This window comes from Solanum lycopersicum, chromosome 6 (genome assembly GCF_036512215.1).
Source record: "Solanum lycopersicum chromosome 6, SLM_r2.1".
In the NCBI taxonomy this organism is placed as follows: Eukaryota; Viridiplantae; Streptophyta; class Magnoliopsida; order Solanales; family Solanaceae; genus Solanum; species Solanum lycopersicum.
In genome coordinates this window covers 29,971,063-29,985,903 of record NC_090805.1, presented here as the reverse complement: position 1 = coordinate 29,985,903, position 14,841 = coordinate 29,971,063, and the positions used below count along the sequence as shown (strand labels likewise).

General features: G+C 34.9%; 1 protein-coding gene across 1 annotated transcript; it reads left to right on the top strand.

The window, feature by feature from the left end:
- Window positions 1–2,071: 2,071 nt before the first annotated feature.
- Window positions 2,072–3,163, top strand: LOC104647889 (uncharacterized). The gene has a single exon (XM_010323733.2). The coding sequence runs from the start codon at window positions 2,072–2,074 to the stop codon at window positions 3,161–3,163; it is 1,092 nt and encodes a 363-aa protein (XP_010322035.2).
- The last annotated feature ends 11,678 nt before the right edge of the window (window positions 3,164–14,841 follow it).

Sequence of the window (14,841 nt, the reverse complement as noted above, 5' to 3'; positions counted from 1 at the left end):
CCGTGTTTTGTACTGACCCCTACTTTTATGTTTTCATCTTGTTTACTTGTGGAGTACAGCAAACGTGCCATCGTCTTCAACTCAACAGTAATTCAAGCCAGTCTTACTACATCGGAAATTCAAGGTGAGCTAATGCTTCTAGCTTGGACTGGATCTTCTTCTTCAAGTCTTGATGCCTTGAACTTCCTGCATGGACTAGCTTCTTATGTATTTTTAGTTTTTAGAATACTCTTAGTTTATCATTTGATCATAGATGTTCTTGTGATGATGACTTCCAGATTTAGGGGAATAATAGATGTTGAATTTTTGAAGTTAATGAATTGGTCTTTATTTAATGAGCTTAAGTCTTCCGCATTACTTTCTGTTGATATTATATTGAAATGTTAAGGTTAGATTGGTTGGTTCGCTCACATAGGAGGGAAAGTGTGGGTGCCAGTCACAACGCGGTTTGGGTCGTGACATGTAATGGTAGAGTATGGAAATCCTAGTATTTCAGATCACAGTTCTATGATGCTAACTCTCCAAAAAACTAACCAGCGTGGGAAGTGTAGCTTCAAATTTTTGAATGTTTGGACTGAGCATGAGAGGTTTATGGAAATTGTAGAAACTACCTGGAAAAAACAGTATGGTTATAATACAATGAAGCAGGTGTGGTGTAAACTGATGGATCTTCAACATTGATTACAACAGCTGAACAAGAAAGAGTTCAAGTACATTAGGAAGCAGATTGATCAAACTAGAATAGAGGTTGCAAATGTTCAAAACCAGCTAAATAAACAACCTACGGATGAGTTGATTGGGAAGGAGAAAGAGTTGCTGATCAAACTTGAAAAATGGTCCTTAATTGAAGAAAGTGCTCTGAGATAAAAATAAAGGATTAAATGGATTCAACTGGGAGATGCAAAAAACAAGTATTTCAGCTCAGTCATTAAAGAGAGAACTCAAAAGAAGTAAGTAAGAAGTATTATGTCCTTAAATAGTCAGATGCTTTATGATCCACAGGAAATCCAAGAGGAGTTTCTGATGTTCTATAAGAGTTTAATGGAATCTTCAGCAGGGAAACTACCAGCTATTAATGCAAAAGTGATGAAAAGAGGGCCTACATTGACAAAACAACAAAGATTACAGCAGTTTAGTGTAGTAACTGATCAAGATATTTATGAAGGTTTCAAATCCATAGGGGATGATAAGTCACCAGGGATAGATGGATACAATGCTTTTTTTTAAACATACTTGGCAGATTATTAAAAGGGATGTCATTGAAGCTGTTAAAAGTTTCTTCACAACTGGGAACCTTCATAAGAAGTTCAATTGTACTCTAGTGACTCTCATTCCAAAAGTACAGAATCCAAAAACAATGAAAGAGTATAGACCAATAGCCTGCTGTACAGTGATGTATTAGATCATTTACAAAGTGTTAACCAACAGAATGCATGGGGTGATTCATCGCATTATATGTGAAAGTCAAGCAGGGTTCATCCCAGGAAGGAAAATTGCAGATAATATAGTACTTGCTCATGAATTAGTTAAAGCCTATACTAGGAAGCATATCTCTCCTAGAAGCATGTTGAAGATTGATCTGCAGAAATCCTATGACTCAGTAGAGTGGGATTATCTAGAGCAAGTAATGTGTGGGCTGGGGTTCCCAGAGATGTTTGTAAATTGGATAATGAAGTGTGTTAACACAGTGAACTACTCCATAGTAGTTATTGGACAGACCTTACAGAGTTTTGATGTAACTAAAGGTTTGAGGCAAGGATATTCAATGTCTCCCTTCTTGTTTGCTATAGCAATGGAGTATCTGAGTAGGCTTCTTAAGGGGCTTAGAGAAGATAAGTAGTTCAAGTACCATCTTAGGTGCTCTAAACTTGATATTACTCATCTTTGCTTTGCAGATGACTTATTAATGTTTGCTAGAGGAGATTTGGAATCTTTTAAAGCTATGCAAGGGTGTTTCTCACAATTTTCTCAAGCTTCAGGACTACAAGCAAATCTAAGTAAGAGCTCAATATACTGTGGAGGGGTTCAATAAGAAGTGAAGAATCAGATTGTCCAACACCTAGGATATAATATGGAAGAACTTCCTTTCAAGTATCTGGCAGTACCTCTATCAACCAAGAAGATGTCTGTGATACAATGGTACCCCCTCATAGAGAAAATAATGGCAAGAATCACCTCATGGAAAGCTAGGAAGTTATCATATGCAGGAAGGAAACAAATAGTACAAACAGTGCTCTTTGGAGTTCAAGCTTACTGGGCTCAACTATTCCTATTTCCAGCTAAGATAATCAAATTAATTGATAGTCTGTGTAGAAGTTATCTTTGGTCTGGTGTTGGGAAGGTAACTAGGAAAGCCTTAATAGCATGGGAAAAAGTATGTAGGCCAAAAAATGAAGGAGGCATGGGGCTGATAAATATGCAAATATGGAATAGAGCTGCAATAGCCAAACTTTGTTGGGATTTGGCAAACAAGGAAGACAAGCTGTGGATCAAATGGATACATGTATATTACATGAGAGGGCAGAATGATTGGCAGAAGAGAGAACAAGCTAGTTGGATGATCAGGAAGATAATGCAGGCTAAACAAATAGTTGATCAAGTTCACATAAAAGAAGGAAAAGGAATGGTTAAGCAAATTTATGATCATTTGAGAAGGGAGCAACCTAAACCATTGTGGAAATGCCTAATGTTCAATAATTCAGCAAGTCCTAAAGCTATATTTACTCTGTGGATACATATGTATACAAAGCTAGCAATAGTGGATAGGCTTGCTAAATGGGGGTTAACACATGATACAGCTTGTGTGCTATGTACAAATAGGGATGAAAGTCTGGACCACATGTTCTTACAATGTTATTATGTAGGGGAAATATGGGAAAGAGTATTAGCATGGGCTGGTTTCAAAAGCAACAGAGCAGAGACATGGACACAGTTTGTGCAATGGTGTATACAACATGGGAAGGGGAAGACTACAAGAGCACAATTATTCAAGATGATATTAGCTGAAGTTGTATATGCTGTTTGGAATGAGAGAAACAAGATAATCTTCGAAGACAAGAAGACTTTGATAGATGCGATTGTTAAGAAGATAGCTGTTGTAACTATTGCAAGATCTCCTATTAGCATTAGTAAGATTATTAGCCATAGGAAGATTGATGCTTAGTTAGTATTGGTGGTGTCGTTGGGAGTTTGTTTTCTGATGTTTAGGCATGCTGTGATAGCTGCTTGGTTTGTAAAGTATTTTCGATAATTAATGAAATGGTTACAAAAAAATAAAAAATAATAGCAATAATAGTAGTAGTAGTAGTAGTAGTAATAATAATAATAATAATATTATTATTATTATTATTATTATTATTAGTATTATTAATATTAATAATAATAATAATAAAATAGTAATAATAATAATAATAATAGTAATAATAATAATAATAATAATATTAACTATAATAATAACAATAATAATAAATATAATAATAATAATAACAATAATAATAATAACAATAATAATAATAACAACAACAACAATAACAACAACAACAACAACAATAATAATAAATATAATATTAATAATACTAACAGTAATAATAATAATAATAATAATAATAATAATAATAATAGTAATAATAATAATAATAATAATAATAATAATAATAATAATAATCATAATGATCATCATAATAATAATAGTAATAATAATAGTAATACTACTACTACTACTACTACTACTACTAATAATAATACCAATGATAATAAGACTAATAATAATAATAATAATAATAATAATAACAATAATAATAATAATGATAATAATAATAATAATAATAACATTAATAATAATAATAATAGTTATAATAATTATTATAATAATGATAATAATACTAATAACAATAACAATAATAATAATAATAATAATAATAATAAATAAAAATAATAATAATAATAATAATAATAGTAATAATAATAGCAACCATGCAAGTTGGATGGTAAAGAAAGTAATGAGTGCAAAGTTAATAGTTGATCAGGTTCAGCAAGTTTAAAACAAAGGGAAAGGGGTAATCAGGCATATATACTATCACATGAAAGGAGAGAAACAAAGAGAAAGATTTCTTATTCATTTGAAGTATATTCAGGATTCATTGATCTTTCACAAATCTTCTTTACAATGAAAGAAAACCTTTTATTTATAGGGAAAACCTTACTTGGTCCCCAAGTAGGATTCCTAACCATATCCTACAAGGATTCCACAAAATTAGACATTCACTATAATACAAATTGTTTATAACACTCTCCCTTGAATGTCGGTAGAATATGTACCTCGTTATAACCTTACTAGATAAAACCCAGTGGGAAAAAAATTTAGTGAAGTAAAAAGAGTACACTTATCTAATAATACAAATTATGGATGCCTCATTAAAAACCTTACAAGGAAAACCCAATGGGACAAAACCTTGTGAGGGAAAAAGAGTATATCACGTATTAACTTCCCCTCATGAAAACATCAAGAGATTTGGATCTTCGTTTTCCAATCTTGAGTATCATCTTCTTGAAATTTGTAGTTAGTAGAGACTTGATGGATAAATCGATTGTAGTATTACTTGAACAAACATATTGCATGTTGATATCACCATTCTTGGGAGCTCTTGAGAGTAGAAAAAATTTGATGAAATATGTTTTCTTTTATCTGCTTTTATGAATCTTTCCTTCAGGATCAAAGATTTCTGCGAGTTCCTTACTTTAACTTCTTTACGCAAATAATCTATTGCCTTTTGAAAACACTTCAAGAGTTTCAATTATAGTTATCAACTTGCATAACAATACATGTATATTCTCTATGCATTTTGAATCTATTTAATCCTGATGAGGATGATAAACAAGTTTTCCAAAACCTTATATATGCTAGATTTCGAATCCATTGGATATTTTCATATTAATTTTGTCTAGTAACAACATTCAATATTAGATGCATGACATCTTCTAGTGCCTAGATTGTAAGTCAAATAAGTTTTACGCTTACCAAGATTCACCATTCCACTTTTTACTTGATAATTATTTCTACACAAGCACGCTTTAATAGATGTAGTATCCTCATAATCTTTTACAATATTGTGCCTATTGTATTAAAGATATCGTTAACGATATACCATTTTGTATCGATTCACAATACGACAATACTTATTGAGATCTCATCACTTTATTATCTTTAGGTAGCTATCCCTCCCATGAGGTTTCATAAAGTGTTATCTCGTAGGCTCTCCAAGAACATATTGTCTCCTTATTATGATCATGCTGATTCTTTGATCCTCCCCCTTTTTCAAGGATTATTTTATTTAGAATTGATTAGTCCATCATGTTTCATGCATGTCATAAACTTTATCCTTAAGGGACATTCAATAGATGTATTTACAACTCTTGTGTTGTTCTAGTCTTCCCCTTATGTTAGACAAACTAACATATATATCAATCTTTTGGAGAATCTATCCTTGTGCATTATTGTATATTCATTGATTATATTCTACATATCAAAATAATCGGATGAAAAATATTTGGTCCATGACCATAAACAATTAAAAGAAAATTCGATCATAATTTATTGTTCCGATCCGTACAATTACTTTTGGATGCAGTATTTTAGATCAACACATAGAATTTTATTTTCACAAGCAATGATTTCACTATCTCTGACATTTATGTCACAACATATTGAGTGTCACGACCCAAAATGAGCCGCGAGTGGCACCCACACTTACCCCCCCTATGTGAGCGAACCAACCAATATAAACCCCAACGTTTCAAACATAATAACCAGAATAAAATGCGAAAGACTTAAAACTCATTAACGAAATCAATAATTAACTTTTAAAACTCAAAACTTATCATTATCCCCAAAATCAGGAAGTCATCATCACAAGAACAATCTATCCTCAAATTACTAAATCTAAGAATGTCTAGGAAGCTAAAACAAATACAAGAGATAGTCCATGTACGAACTTCAAGGACATCAAGACATAAACGAGAGAGAATCCAGTCCGAGCTAGGAACAATAGCTCACCCTGAAATCTGAGGTGGTGAAGACTTGCTAGAGTTGCGGTTGAGTTGAAGACGACGGTACGTTTGCTGCACTCTCCACAAATAACAAAGAGCAAACATACAAGTAGGGGTCAGTACAAGCACAAGTACTGAGTAGATATCATCGGCCAACTCAAAATAGAAAGCAATATATATCAGATAATATCATAGAATCAACTACAATACTCAACAGGTAGCAGCAACAAGTACAAGAATCATTGATAATAACGCCAAGTATACGCATGAGGACTCAAGCCTCCATACCATACTCATTTGGGAAATAGGTTCATTAAATTGAGTCCATTAACATAATTCAAGATTCATTATCTTTATTCCTCTTGTGTCGGAACGTGACACTCTGATCCCCTAATACTACGTGTCAGTTCGTGACACCCGATCCCCTAATACTATGTGTCGGTTCGTGACACCCGATCCCCTAATACTATGTGTCGGTTCGTGACACCCGATCCCCTAATACTATGTGTCGGTTCGTGACACCCGATCCCCTAATACTATGTGTCGGTTTGTGACACCCGATCCCCTAATACTATGTGTCGGTTCGTGACACCCGATCCCCTAATACTATGTGTCGGTTCGTGACACCCGATCCATTAATACTATCCTGGTACCGGAACGTGGCACCCGATCCACTAACCTCATTCTTTTAGTTCATCAAGCCTTCTTTTATACCAAGGCATCATCATTAACAAAGAGGTTTTTAAGGTTTAAGATTCAACAGCCTCATCATGCTAATTCATCACAATTACATAATCATATCATGCAAGAACACAATTAAGCATATAGAAGACTTTACAAAATTACCCAATACATATCATTCGCTATTAAGCGTTTCACTACGAAATAGCATAAACCATAACCTGGCTCCACCGAAGAATTGAAGTCAAGAAATCTACTTTTCCAATGCTTTGCTTTCTTCTTCGTTTCTCCCTCTCTCGTTCATTCGTTCTCCCTCTTCTCTTTTTCTAACTTTTCCTTATTCAAACTCTTTTTCTTTTACCCTAATTACCATATAATTAAGTATAAAAGATGACCAAAGTAACCCACTAATTAATTCAAGGTTATCTCCTTTAACCCCCAAGAAATTCAATTATTAACATTCAACCACTAACTTTATAACTATAAGCTGGAATAGTCCAAAACGCCCCTTAAAACTTTTGGCAGAAATCTGACCCAGTCAGGGTTACGTACTCTGTAACGGCCCGTCGTGCCTGCGACGGTCCGTCCTTCTACTTCCGTCACAAAGTTCAGAGACTGAATTTCATCAAAGGGTCTGTGACGGTCCGTCGTGCCCACGACGGTCCGTCCTGCCATGTCGTTCCGATGTTCAGAGAGTTGTTCTCAGTACCAAATTTTTTAGAATTCAAAGTGTTTTGGAACGAGACACCCTCGACGGTCCGTCCTTCCCATGACGTTCCGTCGTGGGATCCGTCAACCCAGATAGTTATTACCAGAAATAAACTCTACTGCTCAAAACGACTAACAGGTCATTACAATAGATACCAATTTACCCATCGTTCGTCCCCGAACGATCATAAGAAGAAAAACAAGGGCGAAAAGGAGTACCTGAGTCTGTAAACAGGTGTGGATATCTTTTTTGCATTTCGGCCTCCTTCTCCCAAGTGGACTCTTCAACGGGTCGATTCTTCCATTGAACTTTGATGGATGCAATCTCCCTTGATCTCAACTTGCGGACTTCTCTATCCAAAATGGCAACAAGCTCCTCCTCATAAGACAAATTCTCATCAAGAAGGACTGAATCCCAACGAATGATGTAGTTTCCATCACCATGGTATCTTTTCAACATAGACACATGAAATACCGGGTGCACCCCTAAGAGTCCTAGGGGCAAGGCTAATTCATAATCTACCTCCCCCACGCGCTTCAGAACTTCAAATGGACCAATATACCTCGGACTAAGCTTACCTCGCTTACCAAACCGCATCACCCCTTTCATGGGTGAAACCTTATGCAAAACTTGCTCGCCCTCCATAAACTCCATGTCTCTAACCTTTCGATCTGCATATTCTTTCTGCCTACTTTGATCCGCTAAAAGCTTTTCTTGAATGCATTTCACTTTATCTAACGATTCCCTCAGAAGATCAGTACCCCAAGGTCTAACCTCAAATGCATCAAACCACCCAATGGGCGACCTACATCTTCTCCCATACAGTGCCTCAAATGGGGCCATATCAATACTTGAGTGATAGCTATTATTGTATCAGAACTTTTCTAAGGGTTAGTTGTTATCCCAATGACCACCAAACTCTATCACACATGCACGAAGCATATCCTCCAAAACCTGAATCGTTCGCTCAGACTGACCATCGGTCTGAGGGTGAAATGCAGTACTAAAATCTAATCTAGTACCTAATTCAGCATGCAATGTTTTCCAAAACTTAGAAGTAAACTGTGTACCTGTATCTGATATGATGGAGAGTGGAACTCCATGCAATCGAACAATTTCTGAGATGTAAATTTTTGCTAACTTCTCTCCATTATAAGTCACCTTGACCGGAATGAAATGAGCAGACTTAGTTAATCTGTCAACAATCACCCAAATAGAGTCATACTTACCCATCGTCTTTGGAAGACCAACCACGAAGTCCATTGCAATTCTTTCCCACTTCCATTCAGGAATGGGCATTCTCTGAAGTGTCCCTCCAGGCCTCTGGTGTTCATACTTTACTTGCTGACAATTCGGGCATTGAGCAACAAAATCAACAATGTCACGCTTTATCCTACTCCACCAAAAATGTTGCTTTAGATCCCCATACATCTTGGTTGCACCAGGATGTATAGACTACCTTGAGCTATGAGCCTCTGTAAGAATAGTTTGAATCAAATCATTGACACATACCTTTCCTTTTAATTTTCAATACACCTTCCTCATCAATTTTTGCTTCTTTAGCCTCTCCTCGCAACACCTTATCTCGGATTCAGATCAGTTTCTCATCGGTAAACTGCTTTCCTTTAATTTTATCAAGAAAGGAAGATCTTGCCTCCACACGGGCCAAAAATCCTCCCTTCTCATTTACTTCTAACCTTATAAGGTCATTAGCCAAAGTCTGAACCTCTCTAGTCAATGGGCGTCTAGAAACCTACAAGTTGGCTAGGCTTCCCATGCTCCCTGCCTTTCTACTTAAAGCATCTGCCACAACATTAGCTTTTACTGAAGAATTGAAGTCAAGAAATCTACTTTTCCAATGCTATGCTTTCTTCTTCATTTCTCCCTCTCTCGTTCGTTCGTTCTCCCTCTTCTCTTTTTGTGACTTTTCCTTATTCAAACTCTTTTTTTATCCTAATTACCATATAATTAAGTATAAAAGATGACCAAAGTAACCCACTAATTAATTCAAGGTTATCTCCTTTAACCCCCAAGAAATTGAATTATTGACGTGCAACCACTAAATTTATAACGATAAGCAGGAATAGTCCAAGATGCCCCTTAAAACTTTTAAAAGAAAACTGACCCAGTCAGGGTTACGCAGTCTGTGACGGCCCGTCGTGCTCGCGATGTTCCGTCCTGCTGCTTTCGTCACAAAGTTCAGAGACTAAATTTTATCAAAGGGTCTGTGACGGTCTATCGTGCCGACGACGGTCCGTCCTGCCATGTCGTCGCAAATTTCAGAGAGTTGTTCTCAGTACCAAATTTTTCAGAATTCTAAGTGTTTTGGAACGAGACACCCTCGACGGTCCGTCGTGCCCATGATGGTCCATCGTGGGATCCATCGACCTAGACAGTTATTACCAGAAATAAACTCTACTGCTCAAAACGACTAACAGGTCGTTACATTGAGTATTAATCAATATTATCAAGATAAATTTTCTTGATTACATATTATGAAATTGTGCTCTTAACTCAATTATTTTTTCACAAACAATTTTGCGAATGTCAAACTGCAAGTTGACAACAAACGCACATGTAATTATCTTATTACTGCATCTTTTTATCATATCACATGATAGGTGAACGGGCCCATATTCACCTTTTATACTTTTCAGAATTTAAGGATTTATTCCCAACATTAGTTGATCCAATAAACTTTATCACGAGAACAAGCAACATAAAGAATTCTTGAAGAATCTTCTACTTTTTCCATGTATGTCCATTACTCAGTATGCACAACTTTGGGATGACTAAATTATTCATGCTAACTAATAAAATTATTAGTACTCGTAAACTCCAAGCTTACTACATCATGTGCCTTTTGCTTTAGTAAATTTCTGATTTACTATTATATGAGCAAATTACAACTTTATTAACCCAAGAGTAATTTTTAGATTTTATTTCTTCTCAATTACTTTACCCTTTAGGTGAGTCATCATTCCATGATTGAATGAACTAATATGAAGAAAATTGTGCGTACAAATATATTATTTGTGCCAATATTTTTTTAAATATCAAGTTGCGAGATAATAATAGGTACACATGAGACCATATAGAACAAACATTTATTAGGACCATTAAATATCTAAACAATCCACTAGATGGATGACTAGGTCCACAAATATCTGTATACGTTCCTAGAACGCAGGGAATTCAATCTCAACATTCATTTATGATGGTCTCACAATTAGCTAGCCTTGCTAACAAGTAGCACAAAATAATTCACCATTTAAAAGAATTTCTAGTTTATTCCATGGATGTCCATTTTAATTTTCCATAATTCGTCTAAACATTATAGACTAACGATGTCCCAAATAATTTTTTTAAACTAAGAAAGTATTGGAATTACTAAACTCCTTATTTACCAAAGAATTTGCTCAATTGCATTAATTCTTGTCCAATATAAGCCTGAAGATAAAATATGAAACTTTTCTATAATAAATGTCTTCTTAGAAACATTCTTGATGATACCACATCGTTAACCAAAGGTCTCAATCTTTCTCATGCCTAGCATAGTAACTTACACCTCATTCCATTTAAAGAATGAATCTATATTTTTAGCATTTATCAAAAGTTTTCATTCTTCATGAATAGAACACAATCATCTAACTACATCAAATTTTGATTACTTAGTACCTCATTCCATATTCATGTGCATCATTTAATCAATTGTCTTCTTTTAGACATTTGTGCACTGCTACATTCACTTTAGGGAATGAATCTACTTCAATGAGATATATTTCATGACTAATTTTATCAAAAACTCATTATTTTCCTTAGTCATCATAATATCATCAATATGGTGCATTGAGATTCAAACTCAACGTCTTATTCCATAAATCAATAAGGGACTTGAATCCAATATCTTTCATCACAAAGTATCAAGACTTCTGATGTCTTACCCTCTTGGTGCAATTGGACGTAAATCCATCGTCTTATTCTTTTGGTGCGATATAATTTAAATTCATTGTCTTACCCACAATGAGGCTCAACCTCAAGCCTTTGAAAATAATTACAATTTTATCACTTTAGATGATCATTAATATGATTATATATTATAATTACACACAAAACTTTGACTAATGATTTCTTATAATAAACACTAGCAGTTAATAGATATAGTTTAATAGAACACATACCCCATGTAGAGATTGAAAACATATCTTTCACTAAATTGTGCTTATTTAATTATTAAAATAAATTAAGGATTTCTCTTCCCAATCGGTTAATATTAAACGTATAGAAAGTGGACAAGTCTCTTTAAATACTTACTTTAGATGGTACCTCCATATCTGTTATATAAATAATTATAACATAAAGATGAATCATCTCTTGAAGATATAAGAACTTTATTGCATAACTTACACAAGATCGCTTTTGTACTTTTCCCGTGTTCTTCATAATTTTTTAAGAATAGAACAATCGTGCTGATAACGTGTTATGAAACTATATGAAATTAGAAGACGAATAAAGTAGGGAGACAGAGAATGATTTCTTATTCATTTTAAAGTATATTCAGGATTCATTGATCTTTCACAAATCTTATTTATAATGAAGGAAAACTGTTTATTTATAGGAAAAACCTTACTTGGTCTCCAAGTAGGATTCCTAACCATATCTTACAAGGATTCCACATAATTAGACATTCACTATAATACAAATTGTTTATAACAATAATAATAATATTTTAAATAGTTTTAAAAAATAAGACTAATAGAAAATAAAAAACTGCATACCTATAAAAAGGATTGTAAAACAAGGTAAAAATATTATATTACAATAGTAATATTAATAATAATAATAATTATATATATAATTCACCCATAATTTTTTTTTAAAATAAATAGTTTTAAAACCTCCTAGGAGTATTACATTCCCACTCATATACAAATTCTAAAAATTAATTAACAAAATATTAATTATTAATTTACTGAAAATCAAGATAAAAACTCAAAATGGTTTCAAAAAATAAAGTGACAATTATTCAAAAACTAAAATGTATAAACTTATTGAAGTTCACGTTCATCTAATTCCCCATTTTTGGAAAACTTCATTAGGCAAGTTGTTCACAAAATAGATTATACAAATTTTTCTTAACAAGGATATTTTGTTTCTTCTTTTGCAAATGTAACGACCTGTTTAGTCGTTTTGAGCTGCAGGTTTTATTTCTAGGAAAAACTGTCTTGGTCGATGGATCCCAAAACGGACCGTCATGGGCACGACGGACCGTCGAGGGGGTCTCGTTCCAAAACACTTAGAATTCTGAAATTTGGGTACTGAAATCGACTCTCTAAACTTCGTGATGACATGGCAGGACAGACCGTCGTGGGCACGACGGACCATCACACACTATTCAAGGAATTGAGTCTCTGAACTCTGTGATGGAAGCAGCAGGATGGACCGTCGTAGGCACGACGGACCATCACAGGCTGCGTTATCCCAGGCTGAGTCGGATTTCGTTAAATGTTTTAAGGGGCATTTTGGACTATTCCTGCTATAATTATAAATTTAGTGGGTTAATGTTAATAATTTAACTAATTTAGGGTTAAAAGAGATAACCTTGAATTAATTAATGGGTTAATTCATCATCTTTTATACTTAATTATATGTTAATTAGGGTAAAAGAAAGAGGGTTGGAATAAGAAAAATAGAAAGAACAAGGCGAGGGAAAGAGAACGATCGAGAGAAGAGGGAAACGAAGAGGAAACAAAGCTTTGGGATATTGCTTGCTTGATCACGAATCTTTGGTGGAGGTAGGTTATGGTTTTTATGCTATTCATAGTAGACTCTTAATAGCGAATGATATGTGTTGGGTAGTATTATAAAACCTTCTATATGCTTAATTGTGTGCTTACATGATGTGATTATATAATTGTGATGAATAAGCATGATGAGTCTATTGAATCTCTAATCCTAAATTTACCTTGTTAATGATGATGCCTTGGTATAAGAGAAGGCTTGATGAACTAAAGTAATGAGATTGATAATGCCTTGGTATAAGAGAAGGCTTGATGAACTAAAGTAATGAGATTGATGATGCCTTGGTATAAAAGAAGGCTTGATGAATTAATAGAATGAGATTAGTGGAGCGAGTGTCACGAACCGACACGTAGAATTAGGGGATCGGGTGTCACAAACCGACACATAGAATTAGGGGATCGGGTGTCATGAATCGACACGTAGAATTAGGGGATCGGGTGTCACGAACCGACACGTAGAATTAGGGGATCGAGTGTCACAAACTGACACGTAGAATTAGGGGATCGGGTGTCACGAACCGACACGTAGAATTAGGGGATCAGAGTGTCACGTTCCAATACATAGTAGTAGGGGAGCGGAGTGTCACGTACCGACACAAGAGGAATAAAGATAATGAATCTCGAAATTATGTTAATAAATTCGAATGAAAAGAACCTATATCCCAAATGAGCATGGTCGGGAGACTTGAGTTCTCATAGGTGTGTTTAATGTGATTACATATGATTTGTGAACTTATTGCTTTCACCTGTTGAGGAATATGGTTGATTTTAAGTTATTATCTGATATATACTATTTTCTATTTTGAGTCGGCCGATGAGACCTACTTAATACTTGTGCCTTGTACTGACCCCTACTTGTATTTGTTTTCTTGATTATTTGTGGAATGCAGCAAACGTGCCATCGTATTCAACTCAACCGCAACTCTAGCCAGTCTTCATTACACCGGATTTCAGGGTGAGCTAATGCTTCTAGCTTTGTATGGATCTTCCTCTTCATGTCTTGATGCCTTGAACTTCCGGCACGGACTAGCTTTTTACTTATTTTAGCTTCTTAGATACTCTTAGATTAGTAATTTGAGGATAGATGTTCTTGTGATGATGACTTCCAGATGTTGGGGATAATAACAAGTATTTGTGTTTTAAAAGTTATTAATCTTTTTTTAATGAGTTTTAAGTCTTCCGCATTGTAATCTGTCTATTATGGTTAAAATGTTGGGGTTTGGATTGGTTGGTTCGCTCACATAGGAGGGTAAGAGTGGGTGCCACTCGTGACCGGATTTGGGTCGTGACAAACTTGGTATCAGAGCATTAGGTTCGTTGGTCTCATCACACAAGAACGAGTCTAGTAGAGTCTTAAGGAACGATAGGGGGATGCCTTTACTTTTCTTTGAGAGGCTATAAGACTTTAGGAAAATTCCATTCTTTCTTTCTTTCTTTCGCGCTATTACTTGGGTCCAATTAGTATCTAGGTGATACAAATTGGTATCTTACAATCTTCACTCTATTTTGCATATGGTTAGAACTAGAGCAACGACTGCGCCAACACCAACACCGGCAAGACAAGAAGCGTCTGAGCCAGCCACTGGGATTGTAGCTCGAAAAGGA